Raw genomic sequence first — 21,666 nt, 5'->3', positions numbered from 1 at the left:
TGGGTTAAAAGACCGACGTGACTTTCCAAAAATAGTACAAATTTATTTAACAGAAAATGCTTAAAAATATTTTAAAATACCATTTACAGTTTACCAGTTATTTACCCACTTAAATCCACTTTTTAACAGAAGGGACAAACCACACAGCAAATCAGTGCATAATTCTTAAAAGCAGTGATCAACCAAAAACAAACCAAAACACACAAACATCCCCCCCACCCCCTTCTGTTTAAGTCCCAAAAATCAAAAAATGGGAAATAGTTATATAAATAGTACATACACATATACACACGTAAAGAAATAAAAACGCACAAAACACTGATAACTCCCAACAGTCTAAATCGGGTTTATAAAACAGTTTGTAGAAATATCTACAAAAAAGCAGCTAGCGCTCTTTGGCCGCACCTGAAAACAAACAAAAAACATTACAAAAAGATTCCCCCTTCCCAAAAATAACCCACAAAATTGCTTACCTCAGAAACAGGGTTAAACTACGGTCACTATATGCCACCTGGGTTCATGCGCACATCCCTACAAACACGCATTCAGACCATAATTAGCAACTAATAAAATAAAATAAAAAAAATAAATAACACAACCGACTCACCAGGGTACCGCAACAGGCCTGTATAAGCAAAAATACCTTTTCTAGCCACACAGCCTACAGATAGGAAAGGAATTAAAGTGCCCCACTCAACTGTGCTTTTTGTAAAGCCACGAACACGCCGAAATAATTACGTGGCACAGGTGCGCAAAGCGCAACTCCGCAGCAGTGGGCGTGTCTTCGGATTTAAAATGCACCCATTATTTGTCTTTATTTTAAAAACATTCAACTGGTCACACTTACAATGATTGTACAGAATAAATATTGCACACAGTGATTTAATTGTCAAAAAGAACTGCAGAAATACTGTCTGTGAACCAGCCAGTAATGGCATTGCATTTTTGGGGTTGTTGTCCTGCTGCAGAATAAATTTGGGGCTTATCAGATGCCTGTCTAATGGTATTGCACAATGAAGTATGTCTGTATTTCTCAGCATTGAGGACACTAATTCATTAATTCCGACCACATCTGCAACTCCATTTACAGAAATGCAGCCCCAAACTTTCAAGGAACCTCCACCATGCTTCATAGTTGTCTGAAGATATTCATTATTGTACTGAATTCCAGCTCTTTAACAAACAAACTGCCTCTTGCTACAGTCAAATATTCCAGATTTTGACTTATCAGTCCAGAACACCTGCTGCTGTGTTTTCATGAATATATGAGTTAGCCTTAGCCTTGTTTTCATGTTGAGGGTATGGCTTTTTGGCCCTAATTCTTGGACAAGCTTTACTGCTAAGTAGATGTATTTACCTGGGTCCCACTGGTTTCCACCAAGTTTTCAAAGTGTGCATGGGTAAGAATTGAAAGTGTAGTCACACTAAATATTGATTTGATTTAGCTTTTTCTTCTATTTCCACACTTTCATGAAAATAAAAAAGCATTCTTACTTTACAGAGTTTCTTAACACCTGCCTAAAGATTTTGCACAGTACTGTATATATAGTATGTACAGACATGGACAAAAGAAGAACCCACAATTTTCTCTGAGAATGTAATTGGCATTCATCATTTTTTATTTCATGTTTCCTAAAAACCAGACCTTGCTTCAGTTTGTTGATGCAAAGGAATATTTTAAATAATAAAATGAATTTACATACAATATACTTTCCTTTCCTTAAAGTATATATAAAGTAGCAGTCCAAGTCTTACACAAGTGTGTTTTCCTTCAAGGTTTGTCTTTAAAAAAAAACAATCGCAGAATAGTACAGTATCCCTAAAAAGATTTTAGTGTATTCTATCCCTTTATATTTCTGGTGGCTAGGAGTCCCTTGGGCAAAGTGTCAAACAGATGAAGATAATCCTTACATGTAGCAATGTTATGCAAGCATGGCATCTCTCAATCACTTGTGCATGTGCTCTATACTCGAAGCTGTGATATGTGTGGTAAAATCCGACATATGAAAGGAAAACATTTACAGAAAGAAAATATGAGAGATTAGTCTATTATTAGTCTAACATTCTTACAGGCAGACTGTTAAAACACAATTTATTGATTTATTTTGTCTTTATAGCTTCCGGAACCACTGTTGCCCCTGTTATTAATACCAGTCTGGTAAGTTCTACCTTTACAAAAATACATTTAGAGAACTGCAATTGGGAAGTGATAACTCAGTGTTTAAGATGTTGGACTTCCAATTGGAAGGTCATGGGTTCAAATTCTGGCACAATTAAACTGCCATCACTGGAATCTTGAGCAGATCCCATAATCATCAAATGCTCAGGTGTATAAATGAGATACATGTAAGTTGCTCTGGATAAAGATGTGTGTCCAATTAATAGTAATGTAAATATACACTTAGCAGGGAAGAAGGAAGATGTTCTTAAGGATCGGTTTTGATCAAAACTTATAGTGCTTCTAACAAGCTATTGACAAATGAATGCCTCTAGTCTTTTAAAAGACACCAATGTACATGTAGATTTCTGGATTTTACAAAGCTTATTACGTATAGTATGATGAGATATGACCAAACATTTAAAGAAGGTGCATTACAGGCGGGTGACTTCACGACCAGGAAACTATAAAAGCACATGGAGTGGAGCCGTCTGCTAAGCGTCTACTTATTTGCAGGGAGGCCTCTCCTTGGAAGGCCATACCAGATAAACAGTTGTTCCAACTTCCTCCACAGACTCGTCCTGTGGATGAATATGTCCAGTGCACCGACAACAGACGTTTTAGCTTTTATTGGTCTTTGGCCTGAAAAGGAGTAGGAAAGAATGTCTGGAGCATAAAAGCCCATGGGACGACTAAGGGGACCTTAGGGATGTACCCTGTCCTAGGATACAGAAAAGCACTGGCCATGTCTGGAGGGAACTCCAGAAACAAGGGGGCCACAGAGAGGTCCTAAATTAGTCACTTTAAAGAGAGGAAATGGCCAGGAGGAACACAGTCGTGACTATGAGGAACCTCTAGGATGCCTCGGCCAGTGGCTTGAAGGGGGGCCTCCAACACAATGGTCCCATGCAGGCACTTTAGGTCGCACCAGAGGCCATTACTTGAGCTCTGTAGAATGTCTCTCAGATCTGCTCCACCACCTAAGGGTGGAGTCATCGCCATTCCCCAGGCCTTAGCCCTTGCCTTAAAAGAGCGTCTGCTCCCTCATTTAAATGACTCGGGATGTACGCTGCCCTAAAAAAGCTTCCCTTGGGCCCACAGAAGGATTTGACTTGCTAGCTTGTACAACTGGTCCGAGTGCAAACCTCCTGGTGGTTGATATAAGAGACCAAAGAGGTGTTGTCTGACCGGACCAACACATGGTGACCTCTAAGGTCCAGCAAGAAATGCTCCAAAGCTAGAAGCATGGCCAGCATCTCCAGGCAGTTAATGTTCCACAGCAGATGGGGCCCTCCCCAAAGACTTTGGGCAGAGTGGCCACTCATGACCACTCCCCAACCCGTGAGGGACACATCCGTTGTTAGCTTTATGCAACGACCTGGAACTCCAAACATGGGGCCCTGAGACAGGAACCCGGGATCTCTCAAAAAATCAAAGGCATGTAGGGCTTGCTACGTGACCTTGATAGTATGGAGTGGATTTTCCCTCGGAGAGAACCCTCATGTTTAGGAAACCCTCATGATCAGGATTGCTGCCAACTGCTTGACCTGCATCAGTAAAAGGGGAGCCAGAACTGTGAGGAGCGGGGGCACCCTCCTTAAAGAGTGGAGTGGAGCATTCACATGGACATGCGAGCGCAATCCGCACAGTCAGCTACTTTGAGAACCGACCTAGCATGCTCCGCTTTCAGGCCATACATGGTGTGCTTAGTTTTCTTGCTTGCCTTAATTTTACTTTTATAAATATACTTTTCTGACAATTATCACTTACCATATAGACATACACACCTAGAGCCCTTCAGGAACGAACAGAGCCTAGCACCGGCCTCACTTCATGTGCTTTTATAGCTTGGATGGATTACACATGTGATTCAGAGTGTGGACAACGTGGAAGAGTTCCCAAAGTGGTGTTGACGCAGCTCGAGTTCCTGAAAGAGAAATGTATTCCTTGGTATATTAAATCTTGACATTAGGAGGCACTTCTATTAATCTTCTATTAATATAAATCTAGAGGCCATGGCCCCATACAGTATTGCTTAATTTTCAAATGAGTTTGCAAGCCCTACTCAGATTACACACTGGCATGAAGATGTGGTGTCTTATCTGCGCTAGGAGATTTAATATTCTGAAACCTTCTGAAAGTGCATTAGCACTATTTTAGGAAAACTCCCTCTAATGATTAACTGAGACTCTAGTCCATCAAGGGCAGCTTGTAGACATTCACACACATTAGCAATTTTAAGTAGCCAGTCAACCTACTGACATGTTTTCGGGAGGTGAGAGTAAACCAAAGAACCCAGACAAAACCCAGGCATATGGGGAGAGCATGCACAGATCATGCCAACCTGCTGCATCACCGTCCTAATGTGAGCATCCATATACAGTGGATATAATGCGTTATATGGCCTTAATTGTTTTAGAAATAGTACAAATTTAAATTATTCATATGATTATGATGATCAGGTGTCCAAAACAGGGCTGTATAGTTTATAAGTAGACACTGGATAGTGCTAAAGGGGGTGCTTATGTTGCAAGTACAAACATGAATCCCTGATTGATAATGTCATAGAATTGAAATTAACTCAGATCATGATGATTTTATCAGTCATTATAGTAAGAGTCTATGTTACTTTATTTGAAACAGAGAATGTATTAAGATTTTTACCTTTACTAATAATTGTGTTGTCTAAAGACCATGTACATCACCTGTCAAAAGTTTGAAACTTAGTTAATTTCAAAGCAGTTAAAAAAGAATTTAGGTGCAGTGACTGGGCAGGTCGTTCCATAGATAGCACTCTAGCTAACTGTTTGCTTTCTTGATAATACTTACAGAGCTTAGATGATGCTTCAGGTCATGGTCCTGTTGTATGGTGAAGTTCCAATTAGATGCAATCCAGACTAAATTGCATGAGGTTGAAGTATGGAATGACAGCCATATTGGTTCCTTTCACCCGGAATAAGTCTCCCACCTTTCCTGCTCCAAAACAATCCCAAACTATTAAGCTTTTATCTTCATGTTTTACTGTGGGTGTGAAACAGTCTGCTAACATCTTCTCTCCTGTTTTCTCATCTTACATAAGTTCTTCTGTTGTTGCCACTAATGTCAAATTTGGACTCATCTTTTCACATGACTGTCCCACTTATTCATTGTCCAATTTGTGTGTGGTTTTATCTTGTACCTAGTTTGTTAAACAAAAGGAATATTCATGTGTTTTAAATACCATAAAAGACCAGGTGTTTCCAAACTTTCTTTTACAGAATGTAGTTAATTGTATCTTGTACATTTCCCTTAAGAGCTCTTTTATCTGCACACTGTCTTAGGATACGATTTGGATATTTACTGTTGGCCATGAGGAGTCAGAAAATGAAGTGGGTGAGTATGTGATAGTGTGTGTGTGTGTGTGTGTGTGTGTGTGTGTGTGTGTGTGTGTGTGTGTGTGTGTGTGTGTGTGTGTGTGTGTCCCTTTTAGAAATATGACTTCAAAAGAAAAAGAAAAATATTTCAGACATGAGTACATTCAGTAAACGTACTTTTTTCACTTGTGGTACCTGATGTGGTATATTTTGGGTTTGTACTGAAGCTCATTTTTAACTTCATTGAACCATTTTGTTGTGTGTCATTTCAGAAATTAAAGCATTGTTAGTAATAGTAATGCAGTTGTCCTTGTGAGCTTGTATCTTGACCTCTCTCTCTCTCTCTCTCTCTCTCTCTCTCTCTCTCTCTCTCTCTCTCTCTCTCTCTCTCTATTCTCTTGTTAATAGACATTAGGCCTGCTGCTGATCGTGATGCTGCATTATGGGTGTATGTGCTGTCGGTGGTGGGAATATGTCTCCTCATTACAATCGTCACTCTCTCTGTCTACTTTCTCAGGTACTTCTGCCCGTTCTTTGTTCAGTTTTCGTTTCAGAAAACTATTTTTTAACGTTAATCACACGCCTGTGATGGATCTAAGCAATTGTGGGCACACAAATACCCCACTCATAGACCTGAGATTTACATTTACAGTCTTCTGACATACAGCTAAAGTGCTTACATTGTCATTTAAATGGTTACAAATTGTTGGTACTCATCCACAAAAAGAAGCCTTCACCAATTTTTACTGCAATAACTTAAATATACAAAAGTAGCTGGCATCCATCATTGTTTATTCCATATTTAAATAATGTAAATCAGACATTGTTTTTACATTTTGATTTAACTAAATATATTAAATAATAAAACAAATGAAAAGAGGCAAAAACAATTATGAGACTCAGAACCTTATATTTTGTTCCAGGCAAAATATAAGGCAAAAAAAAAAAAAAGAAGAAAAAAAAAACGAAAAAAACAAGCAATTTCTGTAACTCTCATTGCAACTACTCCCCTATTTTATTCACAATAGAGCATAGAAAACATATCAAATGTTTAAACTGAGGGAATAATAAGACTATTTTGAATTTGACTATTTTGAATATATTGCAACTAATTAGGTTAATTAAGAACATATGCCTTTTCCTTTGCTTTTGACACATCCCTCTTCACCTGCTGCTGCATCTCTTTGTACTCCTGCCTACTTTTCCTATCACTCGGTCGATCCCACTTCTGTTTTGCCAACCTCTCCTACATAGAACATAGTCCACCTGTGTGCACCTTCCTTCACTCTTATATGTCACCTTATGCTCCTCCCACTTCTTAAAATATATATGCCATTTCCATCCTTTTAGCAAAATCTACCACCATCTGCCCTTACACATTCCTCTCCTTAAAACCATACCTACTCATCACCTCCTCATTCCTTCTGTTCCCTTCACCAACATGTCCATTAAAGTCTGCCCCAATCACCAAAATCTTTTCTAGGTACACCTTCGACCACATCATCTAACTCACTCAAGAGTATTTCCTTCTCCTCCATCTTGCAACCTATCTGTTAAAGACTATGTCTACAAATTCTGGAACAATTTCAAGGACAAAAATCAATTTTGGATGTATGTGATCTTCAGTCTCTCACTGCATTTAAAACAGTCATGACTCTGTAATGGAAGTCACTGTATGGGCTCAATAACACCACCAGAAATCATTGTGTGGGAGCACAGTTTGCCATGTCACCCACAAATGCAGGTTAATCTCTAACATGCAAAGAAGAAGGCATGCATTAACATGATCCAGAAATGTCACCATTCTCTCTGGTCCAAAGCTCTTTTTAAATGTACTGAGGCAGGAAGTGGAAAACTGCTCTGTGGTCAGACAAATCAAAATGATAATCATTTATTTTTGGAAACCATTAACACCCTATTTGTCCTCTAAACAGTGGATGTTGAAATATGTCTGTCACTGCTAACTCTGATAAGTATTGATATAAATCAGTGGTTTCTTATGCTGGTAATTCAAATAAACTTTTCTTCTGCAGCAGAGGTAGTCGAGGCACACGTTTCTTTGCACAGGTCAACGAATGGTCTAAAACACATTAAGAAAGCAAGATATGTAACATATTAACACTTGACAAAGCAAGTCCGATTCCAGGTGACTACCTCATGAATATGATGAGAGAATGCCATGAGTTTGCCAAGCTGTCATTAAAGTTAAATGTAACTATTTTGGACAATTTGAAATATAAAACAAACTCTGTTTTGTTTAACACATTTTTGTTTACTACACAGATAAAACATTTTGACTGGTACTGTATATACAGACATGCATACATGTGTCATATCAGCAAAAAAGTTTTTCATGCACAATAAAGAAATGAATGAATAAAATGCATTGATTTAAATGATCAGACGATTGTCCGTTTAAATATCAGTGGTGTCTTAGTGGTACCCTTATCCTTCTTCGTTGTATCTTGTTGTCTTAAAAGAACAGCAAAAGCCACATTTATGGATTTAGAGACATCCTAGATGTCCTCGGTGTGGGGCAGGAATACACCCTGGATGATCTGCAAGTCAACTGATGGACACCACACACATTTATCTTTTGTTAACAGAAGGAGAAAACCAGAAAACCCTATGAAACAAATGGAGAAAATGGTGGCATGAGCCCTGGATTGAGCAACAGACCCTCTTGTTATTATATACTGTACCACCATGCCATGCTTAAAATATTTCTTGTGTTCGGATGTAATGTAATGTGCTTTATGTGCTGTAAATTAGCTGTACTTATTCATTAGTTTTTTCTTTTTTTTTTTGTTTATGACTTAATGACTGCTTGATTTTTAACTTTAATTATACAGATAATTTTATGTTAAACTGATAAGTCTATCTAATTTTAATGAAATATATTTTTAAGGTGTATAAAGGGTACCATGATTATACCTATGTAAATAAATATACACTATATGAGCAAATATATTGGGATGACTGACTTTTCTAGCTATATGTCATTTTTCCCCAAACTGTAAACACAATTGTATTGATGCCTCTGGATGCCTTAACATTACATATTCCCTTCACTTGAACTAGGAGATGCAAATCTGTTCCTTCATGACATTGCACCTGTGCACAAAACCTTGAAGACATCAGTGCAATGTGACATGCATCAACTAGGTATGAATTGACAGTGAGAAGGAGAAAGAAAAAAATATTTCATAGTCTAAAAGTATTTGGACACCAAATTATTGTCTCCAAGCAGTTGCCACAAAGTAGCACAAAATTGTCAGAAAATATCTTTCTTTTTATTTATTTTTTTGCATTATTATTTTTATTAGTAGTAGTAGAAGTAGTAGTCTTTTCTTTCACTAGACTTTTTCGTTAATAATACATTTTACACACTTATTGTAACGTGTGGATACAAAACAAGATTTAGATATTCCGTACACACATCTTTGGTTTTTGACTCCCATCTAGTGGCCAAATAAAGCACTAACGTAATAAAAAAAAGAACATTTTTTGACCCAATACATTTACAGTAAATGAAATTTAGATTTTTATTTATTTTTTTGTCCAAGTTGTGACAACAACTAAAATCTAACTCGTTGACACTGTCAACATTATAAACAGTGACTGGAGGGGTCCACTGCGTCCACAATGCACCACGCCACGTGTTTGTTTGCGCAGATGATTGACCTAAACCGTAACCCTTTTGTTTCAATTCTCGTGTGTAATGAATAAGATGTGCTCATGTATGTAAGATGAAGAAAATAATTTTAATAAATGTAATATATATATATATATTATTACTATTAGAATTTTTTTATTACAATTATTATTATTATTATTTATATTATTATTATTATTATTATTGTTATTATTATTAGTAATATTTTTTAATTATATCAAAATGGTGATTCCATTGCCTGGCATCCTCTGCATCCCGTTGTACAGCGGCCCTTATAATGAGTGTCAAAAAAGCATGAAATCCCACTTATTCATTATGTTAATGAATAACAAAAAAAAACAGGAAAAAAAAAAAATATATATATATATATATATATATATATATATATATATATATATTACAAAGTCATATTTTATCCACATTTATCCACAAGGTTTTTATCACACTGGGCATTACATTCCACAAAAACTGTGTATACACTAGTTCAGCATGCTTACAATAGTTTTTTATCCATGCAGGAATAATCTAAAAAATATAGAAATACAGTTTAATTACATTTTTTATGTTATTTATTATTAAATGTATACATATACATTTCTGTGATTTCTGCTTAAAATTGCATGTTTAGGGATTTAAAGTAGAATGCTATTCTTTATTATGACCAATATACTGCAATATATAACTTTTATTTTATTAATTTGTTTGTTGCATGAATTCCACAGTTGGGTCTTATGGTTTGTTTTTATCTCTCTTTCTGTTTCGCATCATGTTAACTGAAACATCATTGATTTTTTTTTCCCCCAAGTCAAGTGAATTTATATGCATTTCAGTCTGAATGCATCTGCTCCAGTACACGCAAAAAATTAAACAAAGTTTTTCCAGGACCAAGGTGTACAAGAATACACGAGTCAAATCAGAAGTCAAGTCAAGACTCTTTTACTGTCATTTCAACCTTATATACCTGATGCTGTACACAGTGAAATTAGACAATGTTCCTCCAGAACCCCTGGTGCTACATCACACAACATAAAGTTACATAACAGAACACAGAGCTAAGGACTAAAGTAAGTGTCCTCGCCACATAAAGTGCATCGTGTGCAACCGAGTGCAAACAGACAACATAAGAGAGTGTGGGGCAGATACACAAAACACAAAATAGCACCGACCAGTAAACCTATTGTATAATATGATTATACAGTAATGTGCAAAAGAGAACTATAAACAAGAGTGTATTTGTAAACATAAACACAATGTAGTGCAAAAACAGCAGTAGCCGCTGTCCAGATGTGCAAAAACAGCAAGTAACAGTATAATATGATTAAAAATGAATATACTATGGGTAGTGGAATGGATTGAGAGTAATGAGTGTGTGTTGAGTTCAGGTTGTAGTTCAGTGACGCACAGTTGAGTGAATGTGTGTGTGTGTGTGTGTGTGTGTGTGTGTGTGTGTGTGTGTGTGTGTGTGTGTGTGTGTGTGCGTGTGGGTGTGGGTGTGGGTGTGGGTGTGTGTGGGTGTATTATGTACAGTTTAGTTCTGTGTGTTGAGAAGCCTGATGGCGTGAGGGGAAAAAAAAAGGTTGCACAGTCTGGAGTTGAGGCCCGAATGCTTCAAAACCTTTTTTTTGATGGCAGGAGGGTGAAGAGTGTGTGTGAGGGGTGCGTGGGGTCGTCCACAATGCTGTTGGCAACTTAGTAAGCCTACGCTCCACAGAATTACACACATGATCATAGAAAGTGCACGTCTGCAAAAGTTTGCAAATTTGCATGACTGTCACCGGGAGGATGTAAAATGCAAATAATTGCACTTAAAGATGCTGCATTTTAAAATCCTTATCTCTTAGCTCATCTCGCCGAGGAGAGTCTCGTCCCGATGCTCTCAAGATAACGCAAGCATGTACACTGTGATGTATACAGTTTAACAATGATAAAACTGGACCATATGCAAGTGCAAAAAAAAAACAACAACAAAAAAAACCCTACTTGTGGGATTTCCCCTACGATGGATCATTTTCATAAATTGCTTACTAAGAATGATAATAACGCCTGTACATTTGTGCATCGTGCTTCAATAAGTCGTTATGGTTTCACACTTCTCTCTGACCAGCAAAATCGTCACCTATACCTGTCAGAACAACAAAACAGTCAGAGGATACAAGCGTTCTATCTCTGACCATGTTCCAAATGCATGCAGGAAAAGATGTGAGCACGGCTGGTGCTATACGGTGAGCCTCTCTTACAGCATGACAGATTCTTGTTTGTAAGTTTATCAAAATACTGTGTGACACTTCCACCTTTTTTTTTTATTATTCTTGTAGAACAACATCTTTCTGGTGAGCTCACAAGAACCTCATCTGACTACACTGCCTGAGCCTGTAATAGAGATAACTTTTTAGAACCTGACTACTAGCATGTTTGGATGAACCATATTGGAAAATGTCATTGCTAAACAGAAGTTAGCATTTTGCAATCATATAACAACATGGAAAGAAAAGGGATTAGCCACTGTACAGTGTAGAAACATCTGAATCAGTTACGAATTTAGAATTTAGTCAACTGTCTGATTGTTTAAACATTTTAACAACTTATAGAGAATTTTATTGTCAAATGAGTAAACAGATCCATGGTTTGGGCATTGTGCCACTTAAGTACAATATTTTTATTTATTTTTTCAATAATTGTAGTTTATTTTCATGCTATACAGTACAGGAACTGCATGAACAAGACATGAACTACATGAACAAGTACTGTATAGCATGAAAACAAACTAATATTATTGAAAAAATAAATACAAATGTTGTACTTAAGTGGCACAATGCCCACTGTCATAGTATAAGCACTGGCCTGAGAGTTTATAGCTTCACAGTAAGTGAGCACACATTATGTGGAAATACAGTGCATATCATTTTGGAAAGAAAGTGTCTATACTACCCGGCCACTGAGGGGACACCAGGAGGAGATAGACTGTGTCTCTGGGAACTCAGATAGAGATATTACGGGTGAAGAGGAGGGCCAAGTATGGGCTGTTCCAGGCCTGAGAATGAATCACTGACACGCTTCACCTCTAGAGGACGCGCTCGTTCTAACAATAATATGTCATGCATAACTCACCAGCCTTCTAGAAAGCTAAGAAATGCAAATGCTTAGACTTGTCACAAAGTGTTTGGTGTAAATGCTTTGCACTGTCACAAAAGTACGACACTACGATTGAGTATGTATGATCATATCTTCAGTTGTGAGATGCTGTCACATCCTTTTCTGTTCATACAATAGAGTGAGGTCTATGAACCATTCATAAATCATCATGCATAACTCACCAGCCTTCTAGAAAGCTAAGAAATGCAAATGCTTAGACTGTGTCCAGTATGCACGTTTTAGTATTACAGTGTATGTCCTGCTAAAAACAGCTATGTGCCTAGATGGAAGAAAATATATTTTTGTCTAAGTAAACACTTGGCTTTATGGGTAACAAAGGTCTTAAAAATTTCCTGCCACTCTACCAGAGGAGTGTCCTGGTGCTGTCATTTGATTTTGTGACTATGCAATATTATTAGTTTCATTAAACATGGAAAACTAAGGTTATAAGCATTGGGTTAGTAGTTGATATGCTAATACCTGTCCTACCTCACAATTAGTACAGTTGGCTCAAACACTATCATTAAAATGCTTGTCTAATTAGAAAACGATCTGTTACTATATTGTATTTCTGATTTGTCAATCATTTGTATTATTATTATTGTTTATTTAATCGGATATGTTTATTTTTATTTTTATTAAGCATCATTGTTTTAACTTTTATGTACTGTATAGCATGAAATTAAAACAAAAAATAAATAAAAATGTTGTATTTAAGTGTGGTACAATGACCACTGTCTCGGTATAGACACTGGCCTGAGAGTTTATAGCTTTACAGTAAGTGAGCACATATTATTTGATAGTACAGTGCATCCAGCAAGTATTCAAAGTGCTTCCCTTTATCCTCATTTTGTCATGTTACAGCCTCATTCCAAAATTTATTAAATGTATTATTTTTCTCAAAATTCTACAAACAATACCCCATAATGACAATGTGAAAGAAGTTTGTTTGAAATCTTTGCAAATATATTACAAATGAGAAAAATGAAAAAAATCACATGCACTTAAGTATTCACAGTCTTTGCCATTGTGATCAGGATAAATTATGTCCCATTGTATCTGTTAAAACCTTTTTTGACAGTCAACATCTCAGTACATCTGTCCAAAACTGAAAGAAAAAAAAAACATTAGCACACTGTAGGCATTGTACTTGGCCTTGGGTGCATACTAACATGCCTGGGCATGTCCCTGCATCTCCTTTCTGATTGACCCAGAAATTGACAGTAAAACTATTCACTTTTGTACACTATAATTCCAAAAGTATTGGGTCACCTGAACTTTCCTCCTACATGTGGTTCTTTTCCAAACTGTTATCACAAAGCTGAATTCACTTAATTTTTAAAGGACGTCTTTAGATGCGCTATTATAAAATTTTGCATTCAATTGAATTTGGAAACCCAAAACCTGTTCCAGCATGGCAATGCCCCTGTGCACAAAGTGAGCTCCTTGAAGATCTGGTTGACATGCTTTTGAGAGGAACATCCTGATGCTGTTCTTTACATTGCTTTTATTAATTTACTATTTACTAGATGTATTTGCAGAAGCCATTACACACAAACCGATGCTGATATGAACATGCTCCAAATTGAGGGAACAAAAGGGGCCTCCGTGTTTTCCATTCTCCAACATCTGAATCATCAAATGTGTCATCTCATATAGACATGTTATAAGAGTGGGGCTTCAACAAAGTAAAAAAATAAAATCTAAAAGCTATTATTTAATTTATAAATTATACTCCTGCCAATCTTTAAAAGTGCTTACAATTCCAGATGAAGATAAATTCTCTGCCAAAAGCAACAAAATGTGCAATTTGGCCCAAACTTTTGGACACAACTGGATATCTTGGAGATAATTTCATCCATATGGAGTAAGTCTAATAAATACTGCGTCAGCACATTATGAGCTGTGTTCTGTAAGCCTGTTAACTACACTGATGGCCTTTTTTCAGGCCAGTCTTGTGACTTTTTATATAGGTCATTGTTTTGCCAGTAATGATTTAAATTTTCATAATTTGCTAAAATAATCAAAATCTGATTTACATACAATTTGCACATTTAAATGTATATTTGTACTGTGCTTTTTTTGTAGTTGATGAAAGTTTTAAGGCGGAGGGTTTTGAGAATTGAGCAATGTCATACAATGCAAACCGTAGGTGATTTTTTTTTTTTATATATATGGGTCTTAATAGTTTGAATTTAATGTTAAAACAAGTAAACTTTCTTATTGTCTATTTATTGTTAAATGACTGAATGACAATTCAGTCATTTAAGTCATTTAAGTATAATAAAGATGTAATAAAAATGGACAGTGACTTGTCACAAAGTGTTTGCTGTAAATGCTTTGCACTGTCACAAAAGTACGACACTACGATTGAGTATGTATGATCATATCTTCACTTGTGAGATGCTGTCACATCCTTTTCTGTTCATACAATAGAGTGAGGTCTATGAACCATTCATAAATCATCACACTATTGGATGCTACATGTAGGGTATGCCTCCAATACAAATGCCCCCCCATTACTAGTCCAGAAAATGTATTGTATGTACAATACATTTTTATGTATCGTCTTTATGTACTGTATAGCATGAAAATAAACTAAAATTATTGAAAAAAATAAATACAAATGTTGTACTTAAGTGGCACAATGCCCACTGTCATAGTATAAGCACTGGCCTGAGAGTTTATAGCTTCACAGTAAGTGAGCACACATTATGTGGAAATACAGTGCATACAATTATGGAAATATAGTGTCTATACTCCCCAGCCACCGAGGGGACACCAGGACGAGATAGACTGTGTCACTGGGAACTCAAAGAGAGATATTACGGGTGAAGAGGAGGGCCAAGTATGGGCTGTTCCAGGCCTGAGAATGAATCACCTCTAGAAGACACCCTCGTTCTGACAATAATATGACTCATCTTATGGTGAACACACTTACTGTGAAAGCACACATTTATTGTTAAATGTTCTATTGACAAAATGTGTACAAAAGTATAATAAAGACGTAATCAAAATGGACAGTGACTTGTTACAAAGTGTTTGGTGTAAATGCTTTGCACTGTCACAAAAGTACGACACTACGATTGAGTATGTATGATCATATCTTTAGTTGTGAGATGCTGTCACATCCTTTTCTGTTCATACAATAGAGTGAGGTCTATGAACCATTCATAAATCATCATGCATAACTCACCAGCCTTCTAGAAAACTAAGAAATGCAAATGCTTAGACCGTGTCCAGTATGCACGTTTTAGTATTACAGTGTATGTCCTGCTAAAAACAGCTATGTGCCTAGATGGAAGGAAATATTTTTTTGTCTAAGTAAACACTTGGCTTTATGGGTAACAAAGGTCTTAAAAATTTCCTGTCACTCTACCAGAGGAGTGTCCTGGTGCTGTCATTTGATTTTGTGACTATGCAATATTATTAGTTTCATTAAACATGGAAAACTAAGGTTATAAGCATTGGGTTAGTAGTTGATATGCTAATACCTGTCCTACCTCACAATTAGTACAGTTGGCTCAAACACTATCATGAAAATGCTTGTCTAATTAGAAAACGATCTGTTACTATATTGTATTTCTGATTTGTCAATCATCTGTATTATTATCATTATTTAATTAAGCATTATTGTATGAACTTTATGTACTGTATAGCATGAAAATAAACTAAAATTCTTGAAAAAATAAATAAAAAGGTTGTACTTAAGTGTGGCACAATGCCCACTGTCTTAGTATAGACACTGGCCTGAGAGTTTATAGCTTCACATTAAGTGAGCACACATTGTGTGGAAATACAGTGCATATAATTTTGGAAATATAGTGTATTTTTATACACCTTTTCTTAAAAAAAAAAAAGAAAAAATAAATAAGTCAGAAGTCATTATCAGTGTAAAGCTGCTTGGAGACAATGTTCATTGTTAAAAGCGTTATAAAAGGCATAATTTAATCGAATAATGAAAAAAACTCTTTTTTTTTTTTTGCCAGTCAGCATCTCAGTACATCTGTCCAAAACTGAAAAAATAAAAACATTAGCATACTGTAGGCATTGTACTTGGCCTTATGTGCATACTAACATGCCTGGGCATGTCCCTGCTTTTCCTTTCTGATTGACCTAGAAATTAAGAAAAAAAAAGAACCATTGTTTTATTTATTGACATTATTGCATGCTTCATGTAGTCTATGACTATAATACAAATGTTTTTCCCCGCAGCTCAATGTGCCTTCTGTCTCTTTTTTGATCTGCAACGTGCCTAATTATTTAAGTTCTAATAAATTAAGTTATAATTATCTAATTATTACTCCCGAACCCTGAATCCGGCCCGGGTTTAGCGTCGTACCATGGGGCCGGTGGGCACAACGTCACTGGTCGGAGTGCCTGAACTGGAGGGGGTACGTGCAAAATTATCCTCCTGCTCATTTCTCGTTTTTGCAGATAGCAATATTTATAAAACAGCGTGCTTTCACACATCAGAGGTTGTAAATGTTTTAGTCAAATATCTGCACTTGACTTTTGCCTCTCTATGTCTGGTGATGCTAAGTCATGTGATTTAAGGGAAAGGTAAAATAAAGCAGAAGAGTAGATGCGGACACACACACACACACACACACACTAGGTTTGAAATGATGTGTACTATTTGATGAAACAGGAGCCATATACTGTAATGAGATACTAAAGTATACATCTCAATACAAACGTTGGCTTTGATACTACTGATATTAGGATTGGTCCGTCCAGCACAGAGATTAAGGAAGGAAGGAAGGAAGGAAGGAAGGAAGGAAGAAATTGATTACTTTCATCTCGCTCTGCTTCTGTTTATTCCCCTTTCGAGGACAACCCGTGAGTCTTCTTTTCCTATTTACAAATTAAATGACTCGGTATATCGTATTAGGAATCCTGAAATATAGACATCGGTTCTGTGAAACCCGTCCAGGGGTCTTCATTAGTGTCCATGGTCCGGACAATACTTCTTCTTCTTCTTTCGGCTGCTCCCATTAGGGGTCGCCACAGCGGATCATCCGTCTCCATACCACCCTGTCCTCTATATCTGCCTCTTTTACACCAACTACCTGCATGTCTTCCCTCACCACATCCATGAACCTCCTCCTTGGCCTTCCTCTTTTCCTCCTACCTGGTGGCTCCAACTTCAGCATTTTTCTACCAATATAATTCATGTCCCTTCTCTGCACATGTCCAAACCATCTCAATCTCGCCTCCCTCACCTTGTCACCAAAACATCCTACATGTGCTGTCCCTCTAATAAACTCATTTCTAATCTTGTCCATCCTCGTCACTCCCAACGAAAACCTCAACATCTTCAGCTCTGCTACCTCCAGCTCCACCTCCTGTTTTTTACTCAATGCCACTGTCTCTAATCCATACAACATCGCAGGTCTCACCACAGTCCTATAAACTTTCCCTTTCATTCTTGCAGATACTCTTCTATCACAAATCACTCCTGTCACTCTTCTCCACCCACTCCACCCTGCCTGCACTCTTTTCTTTACTTCCCTAACACACTCTCCATTACTTTGCACTGTTGACCCCAGGTACCTGAACTCCTCCACCTTCTCCACCTCTTCTCCCTGCAACCGCATCACTCCACTGCCCTCCCTCTCATTCACACACATGTACTCTGTCTTACTCCTACTGACTTTCATTCCCCTTCTCTCCAGCGCATATCTCCACCTCTCCAGGCTCTTCTCAACCTGCTCTCTACTCTCACCACAAATCACAATATCATCTGCAAACATCATAGTCCAGGGAGACTCCTGTCTGACCTCGTCCGTCAACCTGTCCATCACCACTGCAAACAGGAAAGGGCTCAGGGCCGATCCTTGATGCAGTCCAACCTTCACCCTGAACCAGTCTGTCGTACCTACTGCACACTTTACTGCCGTCACACTGTCCTCATACATGTCCTGCACCACCCTCACATACTTCTCTGACACACCTGACTTCCTCATACAATACCACAACTCCTCTCTCGGCACCCTGTCGTACGCTTTCTCTAAATCCACAAATACACAATGCAGCTCCTTCTGTCCTTCTCTATACTTCTCCATCAACATCCTCAAAGCAAATAAGGCATCTGTGGTGCTCTTCCTCGGCATGAAACCATACTGTTGCTCACAGATGGTCACCTCTTCTCTCAGCCTGGCTTCCACTACTCTTTCCCATAACTTCATGGTGTGACTGATCAACTTAATTCCCCTGTAGTTACTGCAGGTCTGCACATCTCCCTTATGCTTAAAGATCGGTACCAGCACACTCCTTCTCCATTCCTCAGGCATCCTCTCCCCTTCCAGAATCCTGTTAAACAATCTGGTTAAAAACTCCACTGCCATCTCTCCTAAACATCTCCACGCTTCTACCGGTATGTCATCTGGTCCAACCGACTTTCCATTCTTCATCCTCTTAATCGCTGCTCTCACTTCCTCCTTACTAATCCTATCTACATCCTGCTTCACCAACTCCACATCCTCCAACCTTCTCGCTCTCTGATTTTCCTCATTCATCAGCTGCTCAAAATACTCCCTCCATCTTCTCAACACACTCTCCTCACTAGTCAACACATTTCCCTCTCCATCCTTTATTGCTCTAACTTGCAGTACATCCTTCCCAGCTCGGTCCCTCTGCTTGGCCAATCGATATAAATCCTTTTCTCCTTCCTTAGTGTCCAACCTCTTATACAGTTCCTCATATGCCTTTTCCTTGGCTTTCGCCACATCCCTTTTAACCTGCTGCCGCATCTCCTTGTACTCCTGCCTACTCTTCTCATCACTCTGTCGATCCCACTTCTGTTTTGCCAATCTCTTTCCCCTAATGCTCTCCTGCACTTCCTCATTCCACCACCACGTCTCCTTGTCTTGCTTTCTATTTCCAGATGTCACACCAAGTACTTTTCTAGCTGCCTCCCTCATCACTCCTGCAGTAGTTGCCCAATCATCCGGCACCTCTTCACCACCACCAAGCCCCTGTCTGACCTCTTCCCTGAACCTCACACTACACTCTTCCTCCTTCAGTTTCCACCATCTTATTCTTCTTTCAAACCTTACTTTCCTCCTCTTCTTCTTCGCCTCCAAAACCATCCTACAGACCACCATCCGATGCTGTCTAGCTACACTGTCCCCCGCCAACACCTTACAGTCTCCAATCTCCTTCAGGTTGCATCTCCTACACAGAAGATAATCCACCTGTGTGCACCTTCCTCCACTCTTATACGTCACCCTATGATCCTCCTTCTTCTTAAAATACGTGTTCACCACTGCCATTTCCATCCTTTTAGCAAAATCTACCACCATCTGCCCTTCCACATTCCTCTCCTTAAAACCATACCTACCCATCACCTCCTCATCACCTCTGTTCCCTTCACCTACATGCCCATTAAAGTCTGCCCCAATCACCAATCGTTCTTTCCTAGGTACACCATCTACCACTTCATCTAATTCACTCCAGAATCTTTCTTTCTCCTCCATCTCACAGCCAACTTGTGGAGCATAGGCACTGATGACATTTATCATCATCCCTTCAACTTCCACCTTCACGATCATCACCCTATCAGAAACTCTCTTCACCTCCACTACACTCTTACTGTACGCTTCCTTCAGAATCACCCCTACACCATTTCTCTTCCCATCCACACCATGATAAAACAGTTTAAACCCACCTCCAATGTTCCTGGCCTTACTCCCTTTCCACTTGGTCTCCTGAACACACAACACATCTACCTTTCTCCTCTCCATCATATCAGCTATCTCTCTCCCTTTACCCGTCATAGTTCCAACATTTAAAGTACCAACCCGAACCTCTACTCTCCTACACTGCTCCTTTTTCTGCCGTCTCTGTAGACGCCTTCCTCCTCTCCTTCTCCTCCTTCGGCCAACAGTAGCCCAATTTCCACCGGTACCCTGTCGGCTAACGATACCTGTGGCGGTCGTTGTTAACCCGGGCCTCGACCGATCCGGTATGAAATTCTCATTTGTGATCCGCATATTTGATTTGGCACATGTTTTACGCTGGATGCCCTTCCTAACGCAACCCTCCCCATTTACCCGGGCTTGGGACCGGCACTAAGAGTACACTGGCTTGTGTCCCCCTAATGGCTGGGTTATGGTCCGGACAATACAATTATTTTAATTACATATAGAATTAAAATATAACGCACCATAATGCAGAATCAATGGGAACTGTTCTATACCCTCTATACCTTGTGTTATAGCTTAATAAAAAGATGTAGGGATTAAAAACGCTAACTGCTAAATGCTTCCAGCATTCTTTTGTTGTGGGATTTTTCCGAATGTATACATTATATTTATGTAGCACAAATATAGCTTATTTATATTAAAATAGCTCAGCTAAAATATGGAATAACTGCAATTTTGTATTTATAACATGACAACTTGAATATCTCCAAACATTTGTACACATTTATTGCGCTTTGTGTTTGCTAACCAGTGCCAAACTCTTTTAGATTTAAAGTGCTCTTTGGAGAGTAACATCATCTGTGACAGCATGGGCAACGTCACCTTGGATACTCCTAGACTTTATGAGAGGTATAAACACTGTGATTGGAGTTCTAGAGATAAGGTAAATACAAATAGTATATCCTTTTTAAATAGGCTGGAACAGATACACATTCTGCTGCAGTGCAACTGTTATTCATTTGTATTTTTTCACTTGTAGGTTGACACTAATCAAGCCATTCTAAACCCTGAGACACGTGTTAATGTCAAATGCGAATCTGATGAAATTCGTGTGAAAGTGCACTGTGATATTCCAAAGGTAGCGTGTGTAATTAAATCAAGTTTTTTTATGGCACTTTTCACAATAGAATTTGTCTTAAAGCAACTTTACAGAATGTAAGAATTATAAAACAAAAATTTAAAGCAAGCCTTGTGTGACTATAGAAAGAAAAAACGTCTTTCGATGATGTGAGGAAGAAACTTTGAGAGGAACCAGACTCAAAAGGGGAACCCATCCTTATTTGGAAAACAATACTAACACTGGAGAGTGTGTTTATGAGTAATATCCTTTCTGCAGTCTTAGCCAGTCAGTTGAAGTTGTTGAACCAGGTCCTCCAGAGCGGTAAATTATCTCAATACATTTGATTTGACACCAACTCCTCCGTGCAAGAGCCTCTCTAGATGGCTCAGGATCCTCACGGGGTCGGCATGTTCTCTTTAAAGGTCTAAAATCTTCATGAGGTGGGATCCAACTGGAGCTACTGCAACCTCTAGATGCCTCAGGATCCTTGTGGGTCGGCATCTTCTTCGAGATGTCTCACAACTAAAGCTTCGGATGGATAGAAAAAGAGAAGCAATACAGTGAGAAAATAAAGAGAA

At 38.3% G+C, this 21,666-nt stretch overlaps 1 protein-coding gene and 1 long non-coding RNA gene across 9 annotated transcripts in view; both read left to right on the top strand.

Moving 5' to 3' along the window:
• Window positions 1–8,477, top strand: part of LOC310723895 (interleukin-6 receptor subunit alpha-like) — a 37,615-nt gene extending 29,138 nt beyond the window's left edge. For 2 of the 7 annotated variants that reach the window (XM_083537378.1, XM_083537379.1), the window contains exons 7-10: window positions 2,118–2,158; window positions 5,479–5,530; window positions 5,920–6,028; window positions 7,545–8,477. In XM_083537378.1, coding sequence (XP_083393504.1) covers window positions 2,118–2,158; window positions 5,479–5,530; window positions 5,920–6,028; window positions 7,545–7,605 — 263 coding nt within the window. In that variant the 3' untranslated portion in view covers window positions 7,606–8,477. The other 5 variants (XM_083537380.1, XM_083537381.1, XR_014532823.1 and 2 more) reach the window with 4 other exon arrangements.
• An 8,223-nt stretch (window positions 8,478–16,700) lies between these two features.
• On the top strand, window positions 16,701–21,142 carry LOC310725480. Of its 2 annotated transcripts, XR_014533378.1 has the most exons (3): window positions 16,701–17,161; window positions 20,796–20,911; window positions 21,008–21,142. It is a non-coding gene; the product is annotated as an uncharacterized lncRNA (long non-coding RNA). The 2 variants fall into 2 exon arrangements; XR_014533379.1 differs by lacking the exon at window positions 16,701–17,161 and having other exon boundaries at window positions 20,651–20,911.
• Window positions 21,143–21,666: the final 524 nt, after the last annotated feature.

Source organism: Silurus aristotelis (genome assembly GCF_946808225.1).
Source record: "Silurus aristotelis genome assembly, chromosome: 1".
NCBI lineage: Eukaryota > Metazoa > Chordata > Actinopteri > Siluriformes > Siluridae > Silurus > Silurus aristotelis.
The sequence above is the reverse complement of the archived record's forward strand: the minus strand, read 5'-3'. Positions and strand labels throughout refer to the sequence as shown.